The sequence below is a fragment of the Eretmochelys imbricata genome, chromosome 4 (assembly GCF_965152235.1).
Source record: "Eretmochelys imbricata isolate rEreImb1 chromosome 4, rEreImb1.hap1, whole genome shotgun sequence".
Classification (NCBI taxonomy): Eukaryota; Metazoa; Chordata; order Testudines; family Cheloniidae; genus Eretmochelys; species Eretmochelys imbricata.
Window position 1 is genome coordinate 58,565,535 of NC_135575.1, and position 21,458 is coordinate 58,586,992.

General features: G+C 39.0%; 1 protein-coding gene across 1 annotated transcript in view; it reads right to left on the reverse strand.

The window, feature by feature from the left end:
* TTC29 (tetratricopeptide repeat domain 29) overlaps window positions 1–21,458 on the reverse strand; it is a 201,949-nt gene that overhangs the window by 73,848 nt on the left and 106,643 nt on the right. The window contains exons 7-9 of the mRNA XM_077816149.1: window positions 13,567–13,658; window positions 5,900–6,023; window positions 129–360 (exon numbers count right to left, since the gene is read on the reverse strand). Coding sequence (XP_077672275.1) covers window positions 129–360; window positions 5,900–6,023; window positions 13,567–13,658 — 448 coding nt within the window. The remainder of the gene's footprint in view (window positions 1–128; window positions 361–5,899; window positions 6,024–13,566; window positions 13,659–21,458) is intronic.

The window sequence follows — 21,458 nt, forward strand, 5'->3', positions numbered from 1 at the left end:
CTCCATACAGTACAAGGGAAATCCAATATGATTAAGCTCAGCAAATAATTTAATAAAACTCTACAAGAAAAATGACTTAACCATTAAGGACAATGCAGCACTAATGCGTTTCATAACCAATGTCTTACCAACTGTAAAAGGGTCAGTGCACATGTCACTTCTGTTCTCCTTCCATGCCAGCAGGTACTCAATGCTGACGTGATCTGCAGCGTCTATATGACTGTTAACTGCCACCATCATGTTATGAGCTTTTGCGATGCCGTAATAAACCTTAGTTTCATTCACCACGGGCAAGTCAGTTAGGGTGTTTGCTGCCTCAAAAGCCTGATTGAAATATTCACAGGCTTTGTAATAGTTCCCCTAATAAGGAAGAGAAAAGCGAAGAAGAGGTTTTTACATTTTTTTTTTAACTAGCACATCTTTAACCTAGTGCTTTGTACTTCCCCCTTCACAACCGTAAAGAAGCCACAGCTGTTATTCCACCCCCAAAATGATTCACTGTGTGATCTTGGAAAAAAATCACACCTCTCTGCCTCAGTTTCCTAATCTGTAAAATGCAGATAATATGACTTACTTACCTGTCTCTCTGGGGAACTGTATTTATTAGTCTCTGTTCATATAGCATTTTGAACATGTAAGCTTCTATATAAATGGTAAATACTATTTCTGATTATAGCTGAGCCACTCAGTAACAGTAACCAGAAATTCAATACATTCAACATCCTTGGAAAAGGATAAAAACTAGCATGGTGACACTAACATTTAGAAACAGGGATTTTTTTTTTTTTTAAGAAACAAGGAAGTTAGTCAAAACTCCTACAGTCAAAAGTACAGAAATTAAAATTTTTGGAAATAATAATAGTGTCTCTGAATGCATGCACTCTATACAAAAAAAAGGGAAACAGGAGGGCAAGATGTAAACTCCTATGGGTAAATGGCAAGGCTAAAGAGGTTATTCAAGCCACAGATTTCCTTCAGAAAATGGAAATCCAACACTAGTGGAGCCAAAATAAAGGAGCATAAACTATAGCAGGCAGTATGTAAGAAGGAATTAGTAGGGCTAAGGTGGAATTTGAAGAGCAAATAGCTAAAAGAAATAAAAACAAATAAGAAGTAATTCTTTAAATACATCAGAAGCAGAAAGACCGAGAGAACCAATGGGTCTGCACCACAGGGCAGTAAAGGGAGCAATTAAATAAAATAAGGACATTGCTGAGAAGGTAAATGATTTCTCTGCATCTATCTTCACCACAAAGCATGTTGGGGAGATGCCTACACTGGACCTATTCCTTTCTGGTAATAAAGACAAACTACAATCTAAGATGGATGTGTCTAAGGAAGAGATGCTGAAACAAGCTGACAATTTAGAAGGCAATATATCACCAGGCCCAGATGGTATACAGCACAGAGTTTCTGAAGGAACCTGAAATTGAAGTGGCTGAGTTGCCAGCAAATATATGGACTCCTCATAAAAATCAGATACTATAATAGAGGGTAGCAAGCGGCACACCGAAAGTTTTAAAAAAATAGGGTACCACAAGATTCTGTACGAGCATCAGTGTTGTTTAATCTGTTTGTTTAGTTATCTGGAAAAGGGGGTGAGTAATAAGGTGGCAAATTTGCAAAGGACACAAAATTATTTCAGTTAGTCAAGACCACGGAAGACTGGGAGGAACTTCAGAAGGACCTAATCAAAGTCGGTGAATGGGCAACACGATGGCAAATGCAATTCAATGTTGAAAAATGCCAAATAATGCACATTGGAAGGTATAATTTGAATTACTTAAACACTTATTGGGCTATAAATTAACTGTATCAGCTCAGGAAAAAGAGCCAGGCATCCATATGAACATCTCAGTGAAGACATCTGCTCAATGTGCAGCAGCCTTAAAAATAAAATATAATATATTAATAAAACCAAACAAAATGTTAGGATGCATAAGGAATGAGATGGAAAAGAATACCCAAACTATTATAATGTGAGATTATATAAATAAATGGTATGCCCTGGCTTGGAATACTGTGTTCAGTTCTATTTACTCCACCTCAAAAAAGATACAGCAGCAATAAATGAGGTTCAGAGATATATCATGAGAATGACTAGGGCCATGAAAAAACTACCCTACGAAGAGAGAGTAAAAAAAATTGAACAGCCTACACTAGACAGGAGATAAGATATGACATGATAAAAGCACACCAAACAACAAATTGTACAGAAAAGATATATTGGTAAGATTCTTTCCCATGATACAAAAAGCAAGGGGGCATTTGATATAACTGAAAGGCAGCAAATTCAAAACTAATTAGAGGAAATATTTTTTCACACCGTGAAGAGTTAGCCTGTGAAACTCATTGCCACAAGATATCATGGAGGCCAAGAGTTTAAGATTTAAAAAAGAGATTGGACATTGATATGAGTAACAAGAATATCCAAATTACAATCGTAAATATTTTAAAAATAGATAAATGTTTTGGAAGGGATATAAAGGATCAAGTGTTAGGGCATAAGCCAAACTTTAACTAGTGGGGTTAGATTGAAACATTCCCGGCGGGCAAATTATCATATAACTGCCTATTACAGGCTTTTTGTGTTTTTGTCTGAAGCAGCTGAAACTGGCCACTGACCAAGAACACGTACTAGATAGACAACTGGTCTGACCCAGTATGGCAATTCCTATGTTCCTATTATTAGCAGCCATAGTGGATCAGTTTCCATTCCTCAAACCCTCATGGAATTCTGTAGCCCTTGATGGGTACATCCTTCCTGACACACAAGTCTTTTTCAGAGATGGCACCTGCTTGACCCCTTTACTTTTAACTTGACTAAGTCCCTCCCTGAAGATTTCAATTCCCCTGTGCAATTGTGGAGTCTGATTAGACTGTTAGAGGTTTTGAGGACTTCCTGGTGGGAAGGAGCTATGGGTAGGATGTGACTTTTTTATGCACACAAAAACTCATGAGCATGGTCAGCACTGTAAAAAGGAAAAGTGTATTTCTGATGTTAAATATGCAGCTTAATGGGATATGATTTAAAAACCACCAATCACTAGAAAAAATTCTTCAGTGACAGAAGTAGCAACCTGGCTTGCATATTGGAGCAGAGAGTTCTTTTCATTCAGATAATCCCGCACTATTTTACTGTGGACAGTTCTTTCCTCAATTTTTGTTGAGACTAACTAGGATTTAGAACCATCAGAATTTGTTTAGTCTTGCAAAATCACTCCTATATTTATGCTAAGAGCTAATACTAGCCTAAGACTAGTTAAACTACATTTATTTGATATATTCCAATAAAATAAAATCTTATTTCCTATCAAGTAGAAATATAATTTGCTATTGATGTTTCAAGTAGTATGATTTCTAAAACTAAACAGTAACAGCAATAACTGTAACAAGAAAAGCAACACATCCCTTAAAAATGAACCAAATGAAGGAAAGAACTCTGCAGAGCAGATATATGCTTTTGCTTTAGTATTTTTAATTTCAGGAGACTTATACACGGTTTCAGAAAGACAATTTGAAAAGAGACGTCATTTAACATAATGCACTGAACTCTCACTATACATGTTCTTAGTTTTAAAGAAATATTGCCATATTTTTAAAGTAATTCATTTTACAAAAATCCCCAAGAATATTAAAAAGTCATCTTCTCTCTCTGTATTTCTTTCTTTTTGTGATATCATGATTCAGTGCTGAGACACCAATCAATTCTGAATTCTGATATCACAAACAGAATTTAAGAAGAACATGTATAGGAGAAGGCTAGTTCTTCCAGAAGATCACTTTGAATGCAGTTGGTAATCAACAATGATGGCAGAAGAATGTAAATGGCAGTTAACCAGAGTCTGAGTTAAATATTTTGCAATACTTGCCTGAACTGTGGAGGGGAAATATTTAACCCTACTGTTGATATAAACCTATTTTATTCTGCCTTCCAAATCCACTAAACTACAATAAAGGTACATTTTAAATATATTTCTTAGATATTTTGCAAATTCTTTGGCTTTCAAGATCATTTTTATAAAGGCAGAGTCTTTTGAATTTGCATTAAGGAGCAAAGCTTTAAGTGAGAATATTGTAAAATTGAAGTCCCAGGTTAATTCAAAGATTACAGCATAGACTTTGTTTCATTGCTTAAGCAACACCACAGGACAGTAACCTTTACATTGGGAATTCTGTATAAGATAAAACATAAAAGTAAGGAGTCACTTGGGGGTTGCAATTTCTAAGGTGGACATGCAGCCTGTAGAATAAATTAAAAGAACATTATTTAGGTCACCAAAACAAGCACTTGAAAGTTAGGAAATACCAGATTTATGGTTGCTGCATACCCATAGAGTTCCCCCACTTTTTCAGCAATATGGTAGCCTTAGCTCAGAAATGGTCTTAGTAATTTAAAACTTCATTTTCAGTATTTATATAGAATTTATTCATGGTGAAAGTGCCTTTCCACCTTCTGCAACTAGCAGGGTTGAGCAAGATGGGTACAATTTTCTTTTATTACTTATTATTTCAACATGATTCCATGTATCATTTCAACTTCAAAAATGTTTTAAAAACAATTGGTATCAAATATTTTTTTTCTGAATACTTGTTTGAGTTTTATTTGTCCCTGTATGGGCAGCTGCACTGGCATGAAAAGAAAGGCAGCTAGTGCCTTCATTTGGGGTTTCACCAGAGGAGGACAGATTTCAGAGCGGTAGCCGTGTTAGTCTATATCAGCAAAAACAATGAGGCATCCCTGTGGCACCTTAGAGACTAACAAATTTATTTGGGCATAAGCTTTCGCGGGTTAAAACCCACTTCATCAGATGCATGGAGTGTAAAATACAGTAGGCAGGTATAAATAGACAGCACAACTCCCATCTTTTCATGTGCTGTGTATTTATACCTGCCTACTATATTTCCTCTCCATGCATCTGATGAAGTGGGTTTTAGCCCACAAAAGCTTATGCCCAAATAAATTTGTTAGTCTCTAAGGTGCCACAAGGACTCCAGAGAAGGACAGTTTTAAGTAACAAGCCTACTTCAAAAAGAAGCTGTCTGGGGGATATGTTAAATCAGCGTATTTCATGGTTACCCCAACCTTGCCTTGTCCAGCATTGTCTATTTTCTGGGTTGCACAGACCAAATCAAGGCCATCAAGTAGAATGGGTATGAGTGTACGCGAGCACGTGTGTGTGGAAAAAGATTTTGAGTTACTGATACACTCTCCCGGAGGACTTTCTCATTCAGGAAGTCACTTCCTGAATTATGCTGGCAGAGCACACATAGCAAATTAGGCTAAAAGGATTAAATCTCCACCAGTGTAGGAGGTTAGAATTTTTATTTGTCCATTTGTTAATTTTCAAAGAGCAGTAGTTATACTGTACAGTAGTATACTATAAGATATTTATTTGTGATTTAATTGTTAATTTGCATAGATGTGGCCAAGCTGCATATCTGGATCCAGACTATTGTCAGAGTTGAAATATAGGGGTGGTTTGGATTTGGGGTTTTGGTTTGACTCATTATAGAATTGCATCCTTATTGTGAAATTTGGATCTGGGTTTAGGAACACATTTTAACGTTACCCAAAAGTGCTCAGATTTAGAGTTCCAGTTCACAACCATACCTAGTCATTTGGCAATATAGGAGAAATTCCTATATGAATCAATACATTCATCGGATTTCTGATGGGACAGTCTCTCATACAAGAACACAGATTTTGACCCTGAATTACAATCAACTCTAGGTTTCAGAGTAACAGCCGTGTTAGTCTGTATTCGCAAAAAGAAAAGGAGTACTTGTGGCACCTTAGAGACTAACCAATTAAAGCTTATGCTCAAATAAATTGGTTAGTCTCTAAGGTGCCACAAGTAATCAACTCTAGGGCATCATCATTATAACTAATACTTACTCTTTCATTGTAAATATCTCCAAGGGATATGCATGCATCCACTAAACTTCGGCTTAGCTGAGCACTCTCGGCAACCGTCACAAACTTTTCCAAGTACTCAATAGCCTCAGTCACTTTTCCCTGACTAAAACAAATGACAAAGGTTGCAATTACATTTTTATTGAGGTTGTTTCTTCATACACTGCAATAGACTATAGTTGAGAATCTGTCATTGCTTCCCTCAGCAGCCTTATTTTGAAGTAGTCTAGAAACTGTATTTACTAACTTGCTTTCGGGTGAAATTTGGAACCCAATTCTGTCCTCATATGCACATCTGCTACCTCTATGGAAGTCTGTAGGGCAGTGATACTCAGACTGAGACTTGCGAGCTGTAAGTGGCTCTTTACTGTGTCTCCTGCAGCTCTTTACAGCACATGATATTAAAACACTGCGTGATTTAATTATTAACCAATCTAAGTTGTTAGTCAATCTGGATGGTTTTACTATGTTATTAACCAATTGTAGCTGACAAGGGGCAGAATTAGGTCCTCTGTACACAAAAAGAAAAAAAAAATACTTTTCCTAAATTGCCAGTATATTGTTGCATTATTTTTAGTATCAAGAATGAAAAAAATAGGTAGGCTATTATTTACAATGCTTGTCTGAGTTTCCAGTACTCTAAAATGATGTTTTATTTAATCAGCATCTGGTCACACATTTTTGTAGATAGGTCAGACCTTGCCTAGTGACCAAATTGAGAGAACATGCCGAGGGAGGGGACTAAGCATATTAGTTTGTCAGTGAGAAACTTGCTTTTATATTTTTCTGCCCCCATCACTCATGGATGCCACTTTTTCTGCCCCCATCACTCATGGATGCCACTTTTTGCTTTAGAATCCTTTCCCTTCTTGTACAGCAGCTGCAATATAATGACACTAACAATGTAGACCATAGAAATGGTAGCCTCCTTCAGGATGTAATGTTGCTGTTTGGCTGCACAGACCAAGGGTTGCTACAGTCATGCAGGCTACCCTATAAACTGTGGATTGCAGGTGTCACCTCCAATTCCCACTGAGACTCAGGCTACTTGAGGTTACTCCCAATCTAGGATGAAAATTGGCTAATGACTTTGATAATAATATTTGCACATATCATTTTTAATAAAGCTGGCTATGTTAACAATATAGTATCTCTGCCCTCTAGGCCAGATGCTCGAGTTTGCTTGCGAGTGAAGCACTGCACTCTTTCTCTTCAAGGCGGAGTGTCACTGCAGCTGACCTCAATATAAGCCATGAACCTGAGTCTCTAATGTAGTAGTGCAGCACGCTATATGTCAACTCACCAAGCCAGCCAAAAAAATCCAGTCCTAATTTAGAATCTCACAAATTTAAGTTCCTGTAAGTGATGAAAAATAGTGATATATTTTCATACTATTTTAAAACACCTTTAAATTATATTCCTGCAACAAATGACTGACTGAGGCTTATTTAAGCGAGGAGTAATGGTCTCAAGTTGCAGTGGGGGAGGTTTAGGTTGGATATTAGGAAAAACTTTTTCACTAAGAGGGTGGTGAAACACTGGAATGCGTTACCCAGGGAGGTGGTGGAATCTCCTTCCTTAGAGGTTTTTAAGGTCAGGCTTGACAAAGCCCTGGCTGGGATGATTTAACTGGGAATTGGTCCTGCTTCGAGCAGGGGGTTGGACTAGATGACCTTCTGGGGTCCCTTCCAACCCTGATATTCTATGATTCTATGATTCTATGATAAGCTAACCCTTTTAATATAAACCATATTAGGGATATGTGTTTCCAGAATTTGATGGTGCTATGTCTGCTATGGTTCCTTAATTGGCTTATGCAAACAGAGTAATCAGAACAGTGAAGTTCCTGCCACTGAACAGGAAAAAACAGTGAAGCTTTGATGAAAATCTTTAATATTGCTGTGACCACTTCTAGATAAGTGGACTCAGCTGCACTATTGCAATCGGCTGCCAAAACATCCAGAATTTAACAGGGTGCTTAAAATGTTCAAGTGTTATGTTACAGTAAAGGACGTATTTTTAAATGAATAGAATTCTATTTATCAAAATTATTAAATGAACATATTTAAACAGCACTAGAATATGAAATGTACTGAACTGTAAACATTTGTCCAATGTCAAAAGGTTTCTGAATTTTAGAATTAGAAACATATTTGGAAACCTACTTTTCTTCCAAAGGGGAGAAAATCAAACATTTCCACACAGAAGCGTGGCACATGATTTATATAAGTTAAAGGACAAGGTTAAAGTGTTAGACAAATATTAATTCCAGTTTTTCTAGTTTTCTATATGCAGTGCACAGGTGCAACTTGAACAGCATATTATATGGTATAATCATTAAATCCATTCAACCAGACCTTAGAGAGTTAAAAACATATATTCTGAGGAAAAGAACTCCTCGGTCCAAAGGATGAGAATGAAACAGTGCAGAATATTTGTGTATCAAGGTGATTCCAGTTTCCAACTGGGAAAACAGGACTGTTAACACCCACATCCCCTGACAACTGTCCAATTATGTATATCACACTTGGCCTACTGTTTGCAGTAGAAGTAATCAATAAAGGATGTGGTTGAGTGAACATAGATTTTGGTTGAACCAATGCATGAAAACTTAATCATTTACTCAGAGTGGAGAAATCAAATAGAACAGAGATGAAACAGCCACTAAGGGGTTTGTTGAATGTGCCACCAAGTTTGTGGGCTAGTGACTGAAAGTAATAAGGCAAATGGAATCAGTGACAGGAGAAAATGTAAAAAGGTTTTCTTAATCTCATGAATTAATAGCAATGTTTTGATGTATTTTTGGTCATTTTTGGATATTTCATATCAAAGACCTTATGTTCCATTTATAGAAAATATAAACATTACTAGGGCATATAATTTCTCTCAGGCAAAAGGAAATTAATTTGATTAATAACAAAAAGGTAATTCTCACAGTTAGAGCTTTATTTATGCCAACTACCAAAGAGCTCTGCTACTAGATGGTAGAATAGTCTTCCAAGGGAAGTTATGGAAGCCTATAGCTTTAGACATTTAAAACTAGTCCAGACAGATCACTAAAATATATTCTGTCAGAAACAACCCTGCACTGGACACTAGGATGCACCTAATAATGTTATAAATAGGTCTTATCCACCTCAATCATCTATAATTTTATGGTTCTTTCAAAAATGCATATTTTTCAAAATTTCTACATGCTTTGTATAACTATACACATTCTGCTTCCTAAGATTTTACCCTCCTATACTTGTGAGATATTCAGCTTTTTTACAGCACTGGCATTCATGACTCCATAGGGCAGTTAAGATTGCGTCAGTAAAAGGCATTACATACCTGTAGTACTCTTGTTTTCTTGATTCAGGCTAAATGAGCCAATGAAATTTTCTCTGCAAGTGTTAGGCATTATGGAGGCCTGAACCTTTTGTGATGTTGCTCAAGCAAGTCGTGCAAGGATGACTGAATCTGATGCACAAACCGAGTGTCCACAACAAGTCACTCGTTACTACAGAGGACACTGTCAGAGGTTATCTTGAAGGTGATGCCCTTATACCAGACTGCTCCTCAAATAATGATAGGCTTAGAAACCTCCAATCAGGCTTCAGTAGCATGGTTAGGATCTTCAAGACTCCATATAAAACTGCAAAATTTACAGGACCACAGGCTGGTTCTCAAGGCTTTTCCAGTCTTCTGGGATCTTTCCTGTCATCCATGACTTTGTAAATACTATTGCAGTCACTCTGAGATTTCTTCTGCTAATTCCTTCAGTACGCTCGGGTGAATAGCATCCAGCCCTGTTGATTTGAATTCATTCAAATTGGTCAGAAGATCTCTGACGTGTTCTTTACTTATCCCATATTTACTGCATTCCTTCCCTTAACTTCATTAGTTGTCCGGTCACCTCTTATTTTTTTGTGAGAAGACTGAAGCAAAGCAGGCATTGAGCAGCTCTGCCTTCCTATCATCTTTTATTATCAGCTCACCTTCTCCACTGAGCAGTGGACCCACACCGTCCTTGATCGTTCTTTTTTTCTGACATATTTGAATAACTCCTTCTTGTTGTCCCTAACATTTCTTGTCAGCTGTAACTCATTCTTTGCCTTGGGCTTTCCTGATTTTGTCCCTACACACTCATGCTATTCCCATGTATACTTCCTTGCTGACATGCCCTTCCTTCCATTTCCTGTATGTAGCCCTTTTGGTTTTTAGATAGTTAGAAGCTCCTTGTGCAGCCACATTGGCCTCCTGTGGCTCTTCTTATCTTTTCTCTCATCAGAATAGCTTGATGTTGACTTTGACTCCTTTTCTTCTTAATTGGTCTTTCCATGGGACCTTGCCTACTATTTTTCTGAGTCGGGAGAAATCTGCTTTTCTGAAGGTTGTGAATCATGATGGGAAGTCATTCAAACCTTCACTGGTTCATCCAGTATTTTCCCAGTGGGGTCATCCAGACACAGGTCAGAACAATAAGCACCCAAAGTTCTGTGTGAGAGTGAACGGGGACATACAATGTGTATCACATGCCCTTTTTCACATTGAGGAAAGCACTCCTTTACACCTGTCTTTCATTTCCCCTCATCCTCGCGAAATTGAGGAAGATTCAACAAAACAGATCCAGAGTGATCTTAGTCATGATCATCTGGGCTGGGCAAAACTGGTTCTTGGAACTTTTGGCTCTCATTTACTCTTACCCAGTCGTGATACCTCGTCTGAGCAGAATAGGGTAATTCTCTCAATTCTTAAGTCACTTCTACTGACAGTATGGCTGCTAGATTTCTAAGGTCAAGTAGACTTACACTTGTCCAAAGAGATCAAGGCTGTTCTGTTAGAGTCCGGAAGCCATCCACTAGGAGGTGTTATATGGCCAAATGGAACCAATTTAAAATGTTGACTTAAGAAAAAGACCTGGACCCACTTTCATGGCCAGTTTCAGTTATTTTAGAATTTCTCTAGTTTCTGATGGTATTAAGAGTGTCGTTAGCTTCCACTAACATCTACTTAGCTGTTATATCTGCCTATATCATGGAATGTAACCATCCCCTCTTAGAATACTTATTAAAGGGATGTTCCAGACTTGTACCTTCCCATTTGGGATTCTGCTGATCCTTGATACTTGTGGCACTACCCAAACTCATAGAAGGGCCCTTTAAGTTTATGGGATCCTGTGGTCTGTACCATCTCTTGCTGAAGTTCTCATTCTTCATGGCCATTAAATCAGCCAGAGGGGCTTGGAATTGCAGGGCCTGATGACCTGTCCACCTTATACTACATTTCATGAAGATAATGGGATATGCAGGCTTTGCCCAAAAATTCTTCAAAAACAGTATCAGAGTTTCACCTCAGTCTATATCAATGTCTGTATTTTCCCCAGAATCCCCATAGCCATGCTGGAAAAGAGAGGGTACATACCACGAATTATAAAAGAGCTTTTTGTTACTACTTAGACAGAACAAAGTTGTTTAGAAAGTCAGAGTACTTGTGGACTTTGGAGAAAAATCTACCAGTGAAGACATCTCAGCTCTAAAGCTGTTTAAGGGGATAAAACCATGCATCCAGTCATGTTATAACCTACCTGATGTTTGTGTACCAAACATCTTGGGACACACTCAGCTAGGGAGGTAGCAGCATCAATGGCAAGAATCCACAATGTGCCATTATCTAAAATCTTGAAATTCAGTTCACACTTTCATGAGTCACTAGTCTCTCAACACTGCATCAAGAACTGATGCTAGTTTCACGAGGGCAATGCCTCAGTCACTGTTCAGTTAGCAGGACTTCTCAGTTAACCTTTGGGAGTCAGTGCTAGCTGGTCTCCTACAATGGAGCTCTGTGGAGACAATGGGTAAAATTTTCAAAAGCACCTAAAAGACTGAAAAGTCTAAGTCTCACTGACTTTCAGTGAGACTAGGGCAGGTCTACACTTAAAATGCTGCAGCGGTGTAGCCACACTGGTGCAACTGTGACCTGTTATGCTTCAGTGAAGATGCTACTACACCAGTGGGAGAGCTTCTTCCATCAGCGTAAATAATCCACCTCTGCAAGAAGTGGTAGCTATTTCGATGGGAGAAGCCCTCCTGTTGACATAGCGCTGTCTACACCGAGGGTTAGGTTGGTATAACTGTGTTGCTCAGGGGTATGGATTTTTCACACCCTTGAGCAACGCAGTTATACCGATGTAAGTTTATAGTGTAGACCTGACCTTAGGCTAAGTGCTTAAGTCACTTTTGAAAATGAGACCTAAGGGCTTAAATTTCTTAGTTGCTTTAATTTCTTTTTAAACCAGGCATCACTAAAAAGATAAAGGAGTTACTTAATAGTAACTCTGTTCTCCAAGTGTATTGACTCCACAGAGCCACAGGATGATACTCTCTCCTCCCCTCTGCCTCAAAGCCCAGCTCTAAAGAGAAAAGGAGTACTTGTGGCACTTTAGAGACTAACCAATTTATTTGAGCATAAGCTTTCGTGAGCTAAGTGAGCTGTAGCTCAAAAAGCTTCTGCTCAAATAAATTGGTTAGTCTCTAAGGTGCCACAAGTACTCCTTTTCTTTTTGCGAATACAGACTAACACGGCTGTTACTCTGAAACCAGCTCTAAAGAGAATCTTTGGAGGTAAAGGGACTGCTAGAGGTAAGTCTGGCTGATGTAAGTCAGGCAGCAAGTTTTCCCCTGCTCAAAGCAGATTTAGATGGCACAGTGGTAAAAGAACCAGTTGTCAGTCAGATCCAGCTCTCCCATTGTTGCTGGCAATGGTGGTACTGCACTGGTGATAGAGAAATAATGGGGGATTTTATGAAAGTGCTCATTGTATACAAAGCTGGGACCTTTTGATGGCACCCAGGATGAGAAAGGAAATGTAAGTTGTGTCTGTCTGGTCAGCCCTCTCTCTCCGTCCCTGCCCTGTACAAGTGCTCTCTTTCCCATAAAGGCTGATTTGTGCAGATATTGCTGGAGTCTTGGAATAGTATGTGTACGTCATATATCCTGCAATACCTATGCACAACAGAATGAGTCAAGGACAATCCATAAACTTTAACTTTGAATTTCCTTGATTTTATTGATCATATGTTAATTGCATTATATCATTTTGTATCCGTGATTTTTGTAAAAGTTCTAATTTCAAACTAATCCACCTGGCAAAGGCTTTTAAGGCTCAAAATGCTATACTGAAACAACAGAGAAGAATTATATTTGCAACAAATTGTTTTACCCAGACGTGCTCAAAACACAAATGTCTCGATGGAAAAAGTGAGGTAGAACAATAAATGGAAACTTCTATTAAGAAGAGTTCTTGAAAGGTCACACTGAGGCACACTTACTGGAGCATACTATACTTTTCTAGGCTTTCTGCTTTCTAACCTGTAAAGTATGACTGGATTTCTATCTTTCAGCAAGGCCTTTACCTAACTTTTTGAAAATATAAAAACAAAACAAACAAACAAACAAACAAAAAAGACAGGAAAAGCTTTGATCATGCACTTTTAAAAAACTGTTCTGGTTTAAAATAACATACGATGAAAGGGTCACTTACTGGAAGAAGGGCACTGCTTAAAATTTAAGCAGTCAGTAATGGGAAGCGACAGACCTCTAACAATTTAAGTCTTTCACAGTTGAATGAATTTGCACGGACAGCAAGACAAGGATGTGCTAACCTACCTTACCAGGACCTTGGCTATAGCTTGATATGCTCTACCTAGGCCAACAAGATCACACAGTTCTGTGGAGATTTCTTTGTAGGTGTTCAGATTCTGTGAGGCAGGAAAAAACAAACAATAAAAACATAACATCAAACACTACTGCTTTTGATTTAGAATCAATTTGTCCATACAAGGAGCTAACATGCCATTTTTATTATCTACAGAGTGCTACTTTTTAATCACTATTTCATTTTTGTATATGTAATAATTACAAGTAATAAACATAAGGATGTCCAATTTCCTTAAATCACTCTTAGCACTGCAGAAAACCAAACAAACATGATTTACAAAAGAATTTGCTTATCTATAATTTAATAGATTTTAGGAGCTGTGCATATTTTTAAAGAAATCTGTGAGTCAATATTTTAAGAGCATTCTGCATTCATATGTGATATATTTTGAGATGGTACACTGAAATGCACATTTTCTTTCTTTAAAACACTAATTTTGAGAACTCTGCTTTTGGTACAGTTCTGAGGCATAAAGGAAATTGAATAAATTGTAGTTTGTATATTTAAGCTAGGGTTAATCAAAAAAGATCATTGTAGATCATTTCATTACATGCGCTACTAATTATTCCAGCACACAAGCAATTTGTTAATACTTGTTTGGAATGTACTCCATTAATGTGACCTCTTCTATAATCAAAGGATTACAGCTGCCACCAAGAAACATATGATCTTAATTTAATTTAACACTGACATCATCTGTATTGCATAATTTCCCTTTTTCATCCATTTTTTTCCAATGGGGATGAGGAAGGAAGGCATATAAAATGAAATCCCATTCTTTCCTCCCTCCCCCTTTGTTCCTTGACCCAACCTATTACACACATGAGGACACAGGAAATCTCCAAAGACTATCTATAGAAATCCTTTTTGCACATTTCCAAGAAAGGATTAGTGAATGTCATTTACCAGACTGAAGGGGGATGGGAGATGTAAAGGGATGTATGACAGCACCTTACCTACCCCATGATGCCTGTCTAGGACAGTTCATGTTGTGGGAAAAGAAAGGGCACTTTGTATTAAGAGCTCATCTCTCTTCATCTGGTAAAGTAGAGGGTTCAAAGAAGAACATCTGTGTGCCAAACATCAGTGAGCATGGATTTCAGCACTCCTATTGCTGCTTCTTCCACTCAGAGATTTCTTGTTGTCTACTGTGCATGTCTGGTATAGGCTTGGGTAGGGTATTTGATCCAACCCTCAGTGGATTCTCATTCTATTTTTGAGTCATCTAAACTATGTCTGCACTGGAAAGCAACATTTGCCAATGTGTATTCTGCACTATTTCCTCTTCATTACCTCATCAACAGAGTTTCAGTCTTCATATTCAGCAGTATTACTTCCTGTGTTTTGAAGGGCATTGTGAATTGAAGTAAATGAGATGTCAAAAAGAGAACAGATGACATTGGTCATAAGACTCATAGCACCAGCTTGGAACTCTCTCTTGACTGAGTACTTGCTCAAATTAAAGTCTTCAATGGTGCAGAATTAAAGAATTTTGGGGTCCTGTGCACTACGGCAATTGGGGACCCTCCCACCTTCCCTGCCCCTTGTGGAATGGGAGGCCCTGGTGAGCTGTTCAGTCTGAGCGCACCCCACATTCATCCCTCAAAAGCTCCTGTCCCGTGGGGCTGTCCTGGCTCCCTGCTCCAGCCTGTTGGCTCTCAACACAATGTGCAAGCAGGGACCTCCTCAAATTATGCTCCACCCCATCCTGCCTCCTTCCATAGATTGTGGTTTTGGAGGTGGGGGAGAGAGGTTTCCCCCTGTGGTCCTCGAGCCCCCTGAGATGGGGGCCCTGTGCAAATGCATTGCATGTACATTGGTTAATCCAGGCCTGGACTTCAAGGCCTCAATAAGTCTTTCTAAGATTCCAGCTTAAGGCACAGTCATGGATAGTATTAAAATCTCCTTACAGCACCAATGTCCAAGATTTAAAGAAATAGTTCGCAATTTTACAATTAACTCAGAGGGCATACAATTCCCCTTGCAATATTTGTGTACACATCAGACATTCTGCCATGTCCATATGGGGACGTTTCCAAAGGCATTCCATACTGGGCTGATATCACTCCTTGTTTAAGCAGGGCCTCATGCGGCCAAAATCTGTCAGGGAAGATTGCTTAGGTGTGAGGAGGCTGCCACTTTCATTCTGACCAAGGGGGTTCAACAGCCAGAAAAGTAGGTAGAATTGGCCAGGGAAGAGGCTTGGACAGAATGCTGGGACAATTAACTGACTTAGTACTCCCTGCAGCTAGGTTCCAGGGTAACTCTCAAAAGAAAGTAAAGCTGCTCCCCATAGGAAGAAATCCTTAGAGAAGGCAGAGGAGGTAACCTCACTTGCACTCCCCAGAGAATGGTTTTCCCACCTGGATTGCTGAAGCCATTGCTTGTACAAGGAGGTGCAAAGGCACTCATAATTCTCAAATGTCCCCCATTTGAGGGACATTACTTATTTTGGTCCCAAAGTTACACAAATCTGGTATGCTGTCACATATATTGTTGAAAACTATTTAAATCTATCTGAAATAAAGACTTGTGCAACCAAGGTTACAAAAAGAGCTATTTACACTAAAGGAAAAAATCCTGTAGAATTTTAATTTTCCTGTCTGAATAAGATTTTTTGTGTCCCTCATTTTGGGTCAAGGTCCCACACTGAGCCAGAGTCTCAGCTGGTGACATAGCTCCACTGAAGCTGATTGGTACCAGCTGAGGATCTGGCCCACTGTGTCCCATATTTAGGACTTGGCAAGTTGAGAAGTATGCCTGGCCTACTCTCTTGTAACTCTTTCTCAGAACAGGATGCTTAGGAGATAGATATTTGTATACACAATCCCAAATTGCACATAAAACATCTGCAGAAAAATAAACCAAATAAATCATGAACATGAAGAGGGGAGCAGACAAGATATACTGTATGTGTCCACCTTAGACTGTTTCCCCAACTTCAGCCACTGCAGATCTACCACATAATGAGGCGAATCCTCAAAGGAAAGGAGATGTGGAATTGTCCCTGTATGCTCTGTGTGCTCAGTGTTCACTCAAGCGGAATATGTGAATGGAGCCTGAGAGCCTCATCTATTGTCAAGGTTTCACTAACAGCTGCTGGGGAGGGAAAACATCAGAAGGTACTGTATACCTAAAGAGACAGTTTAAGATATAGGCACTATAGACCTGTGCCAGAACCCCAGGTCCTGGAGTCATACGATTACATCAAAATTGTAACTTTCATTTTAAAAAAAGCACGTGGCCTCATGGTTTTAAAGACAAGCTTGAAACCATAACTCAAGGTGTTACCAATGCCAGGGTCTTCAGTTAGCCTGAAACAGCCCGCTCTGAGAAGAGCCTCATGTATCTGACAACAGGGTGTTAACTCCAAGACCTACTTTTTTGGTGGGAGGGGTCCTGCCAACACCAACCCAACAGAGTATTTCTGGCAAGAAAATATCATTACAGTAGTCCTAACCCATCCACCCAGATACACTCTGGCTGCTGGAGTAAATACTTGGAAATCTCTGTTGCCTCACCTAGAAAGTGAAGGAGTCCCCATGTGGCTGACCCATGCCACAGGACAGTCCATATCATGGTGTGCCTATAGCACAGACTGCCTTAATCCAGCCCTTGTATACCTCTACAAGGGGACTGGTAGTTTAGTTAGGTGATAGTAAGTTAATAGCACAAGTAGGATGGGAGGGATGTTGATAAAGTGGTCTGGTGGTGCAAGGAGAATGTAGCTGGGTAGAGCCTGGTGGGATCGCATCAGTGAGGGGACCTGAGGCTGAATGTGGTGAGTACTGGGATGCCATAGCTTGGAGAAGACACTGAAGAGTCAAGCAGAGGATGAGGGGGAAAGGGTTGAGCTGGGGTTGGCAAAGCTAGTTGGCTGCTGATAGTGGGCAATCGCGAGGAAGGGTCAAACGTTAGCAAAGGAGCTGGGGTAGGCATTTGGGAGGACAGGGAACATGTTCTCATTGTCTTTAAATGTGTACACGTCTGCTCAGACCAGAGAGAAATTCACACTAACCTTCCTTATACAAATTGATCTGTCACTTGGCAGTAGCTTATTTGTAGGAATCAGGTCAAGGAAGTAATTCCGCTGCTAGCTACTGTTAGGATATAGATATTCAGGCCTGTCTGTAAAGGCCTATACTCTAAGAATTTAGGTGTATTCTTATCACTTAGCTAGTTATAGAGGTATACAAGAAAGAATCAAAATCACTGTCTGCCAGTGTAAGGTCCTTCTCTTACTGTGACAGTCTGAGGCCCTGTGCTTAGGCTAAGATCTTTGGCTAAGCAGCAGAGGCAGCCACAAGCTGGGAAGCGAATGGTCAGATCCTCACATTCCAAACTAGTCACATTGAAAATAAGGTGCTATTGGGCTGTTAGGAACACAATCCTGTCCTGATAATGCCTATCGCCTCCAGAGAAAGGGAAGTGCCTAGAAGATGTAAAAGGAAACGTAGTTTGATAGCATCCTGTCTGGCAAGAACTCACTTATCAATAGCTGGGATGTGAAATCCTCATTTCTTTGTTGTTCTATCACTGTAGTCCCCATTTCCCTATTGTTTGTCTGTATAATCTCTGTCTGGTTCTGTGATTGTTTCTGTCTGCTGTATAATTAATTTTGCCGGGTGTAATACTATTAAGGTGGTGGGATATAATTGGTTAAATAATCAAGTTACAATATGTTAGGATTGGTTAGTTAAATTTCAGTAAAATGATTGGTTAAGATATAGCTAAGCAGAGGCTGTTACTCTGAAACCTATCAAGTTTTACTATATAGTCTGCAGTCAATCAGGAAGTGTGTATGTGTGTGTGTGTGAGGGGGGGAAATGGGAACAAGAGAATGGGGGGTGGGGGGAAATTGGAATCATGTTTGGCTAAGGGCAGGAATGGGAACAGGGCCACAGGTAAGACTCTGTGGTTGTCAGAGCTGGGAAGGGGGACACTAAGGAAGAAAACTGGAATCATGCTTGCTGGAAGTTCACCCCAATAAACATTGAATTGTTTGCACCTTTGGACGGGTGTTGTTGCTCTCTGTTCATGTGAGAAGAACCAGGGAAGTAAGTGGGTGAAGGAATAAGCCCCCTAACAGCTACACTCCTTCTTCTCGGCCAATCTGTGCTGAGGACATGGATGTCTAGAAGAGGATGTTCAGTGGCTATGAAATCACAGCAGTCATGGAGGAGATAAGTCAATAGGGTTGGAACGCCATACAGTAACTGTACATTTGTGTATATCTGCTGCAACGCTGAAATACCCACAGAATTTAGTCAACTACTACAAGTAAGTACAGCAAGACATGGATTTTACTTTATTTTTACTTGAGAGCATGAAATAAAAATGCATTTTATGATAAAATACTATGCATTGCATACTACTCAGCATGACTTTTGGTAATTTCCTTTGCAATGAAAATGCAAGCTATTCTGTTTTCTCACATTTTGTGTTTATATATATATATATATTAATGATATAACAAACTGGACTAGACAGGATAATCTATACTGCTAATGTACATTACAGAGGTTTATTTGGTACCTGCATAGTCTGATTGATGAATTTCCTGCTGACACATCAAAAGAGCAGAAGGAGGGTTTATGAGGTTTAGAGTATTGGAAGGGTTTAAAGTGGGTTTTAAAAATTGTGCTTTGAACAGAAGGTTCTGAGGAAGGCTGACAATTGAAATGCATGAACTTGATGTTGCTAGGTCCATTATAACGATCTTTTCAAATAAAGGTTGATACTTTTGTACTTTTGGAATCTTGTAGAATGAGTTCATATTCTATGTGCAGTTGAACCTGATCAAATTATTGTACAGTTCTCTCAAAATAAGAGGATATAGCTATTTTCACTTTGTTTTGAACCATCGAAAAAGAAAATAATGAATAAAATTAATGAAGAAAAATTATAATTGAAGCACTGATTTTGTCATAGATATCTTCTTGCCTGTGCTGACCAAGTATATTGATGGCTTTATCTCAACCTCCTGCAACTATATGACTCAAAACATTGAGTGCTTTCTTTGAGCAAGAAAAGCAGCCTCATACACAAATACATTTCCTTTCTCAACGTAGATCCCTCTTTTGCCGCCGGTGATATGGTGGACATAATCCCATACTGGATCAGGACAAGAAAGGGTTAGTAATCTGTCCTGCACACCAGGGCTAAAGTCAATGTGACCCACAACCCCTGCCAACAATGAGAGAACATTAGTGGGAGGGAAATCAAAAAGGCAGAGATTTTGGGTCTGAGACACGTGTGCGATGAGTAGCTCTTATCTAGGCACCATAGGAGCAGCCAACTCTGGAGAGAAAGCTTGGACTTGGCTTTAGGTTATCTTCCTATTAATATATTTGTTTGAAGTCAAATTGCATGATGAGTTTTGATCCTACACAGTGCCTGTAAACTGTTTCTTACAACAGGTGGGAAAGTTTCCCACTCATACCTATGTTTTCCATAAACTTGGAATTATCTTTGACCTTGATCTTTCCTTCCCCACATCATTTCCTTCACAACACTGCCTCAAGTGTCAAGCCTCAAGGCTAGGATTTTTTAAAACAGCAGACTGCAAGTGAGTACCAAAACTCCTACCAGGATAATCACTGGACATAGACTTATGTAAAGACACAGGACAGAATGAATATTTGACGTGAACAGCATTTCTGTTTAGAAAGGCTGGTTCTGAGAACAATATCTCTCTCCCTGGGTCTTAGCAGGTCTGTTGTGGCTGAAAGTCACTTTGGAGCAGAAAGCAAGCTCAGAAAGCAAGTCTATATACACCACATAATCCTCAAAATAGGGCTGATGTGGGTCATCCTTTTGTCCTTTGCCAATAAAAAGCTAGTTATGGCTGTACATTTGAGAGAGAGGGAGGCACATCATCTAGTGCATTTGAATCACCTTTTTGACTATCTTTAATTCTGAATCAACATGAAGCTTGTAATTTATAAACAGTTTCTTGCTTGATACTAAAGCACCAAATATAGTAAAACTTTTCAAACATCACACACATCCCCTTATGCTTCAGAGAATAAACCATATCAATTTTATTCACTAAGTATTATATTACTAAAATATGCTCTCCTAAACTTTCAAGTTGTAAGTACATGTAAGTGAATGTTTTAGCAACTTGAATCCTGTTAACATCAATGACAACTGTATGGCTAAAACGCCGTATGATCCTTTGAACATTTAGGAGTTTATGTTTCAGGAACACTAGAGGAAGGTCTCCTCATCCCAATAACAGTCCATAATGATAGGCACTGTGGAATAGATCCATTGCTCAATTACTCTAATTTTACACAAGTGACCCCACTGATTTTAGTAGAGTCCCAACAATATAAAACATATGCATTGCAACACTGGAGAATCTGTCATAATACCTCAATAGGTATACCTTGGTGGTCCTTTCACAAGGAAATAGACAGTATAGGGATATGATAGTAGAAAGACCAAGGTACAAAACAAGATTAAACTAGATAGAGATATAAAGGGTAACAAGAAAACATTCCATAAATACATTAGACACAAGAGGAAGACCAAGGACAGGGAAGGGAATGAGGGGGGGAAATAATAACAGAAAATGTGGAAATGGCAGAAGTGCTAAAAGACTTTTTTTTTTTCAGTTTTTACCAAAAAGTTTAGTAGCGATTGGATGTCTAACACAGTGAACACCAGGAAAATGAGGTAGGATCTGAGGCTAAAATAGGGAAAGAATGAGTTAAAAATTAATTACACAAGTCAATAATCTTCAAGTCACCTGGGCCTGATGAAATACATCCTAGAATACTCAAGGCACTAACTGAGGAGATATCTGAGCCATTAGTGATTATCTTTGAAAAGT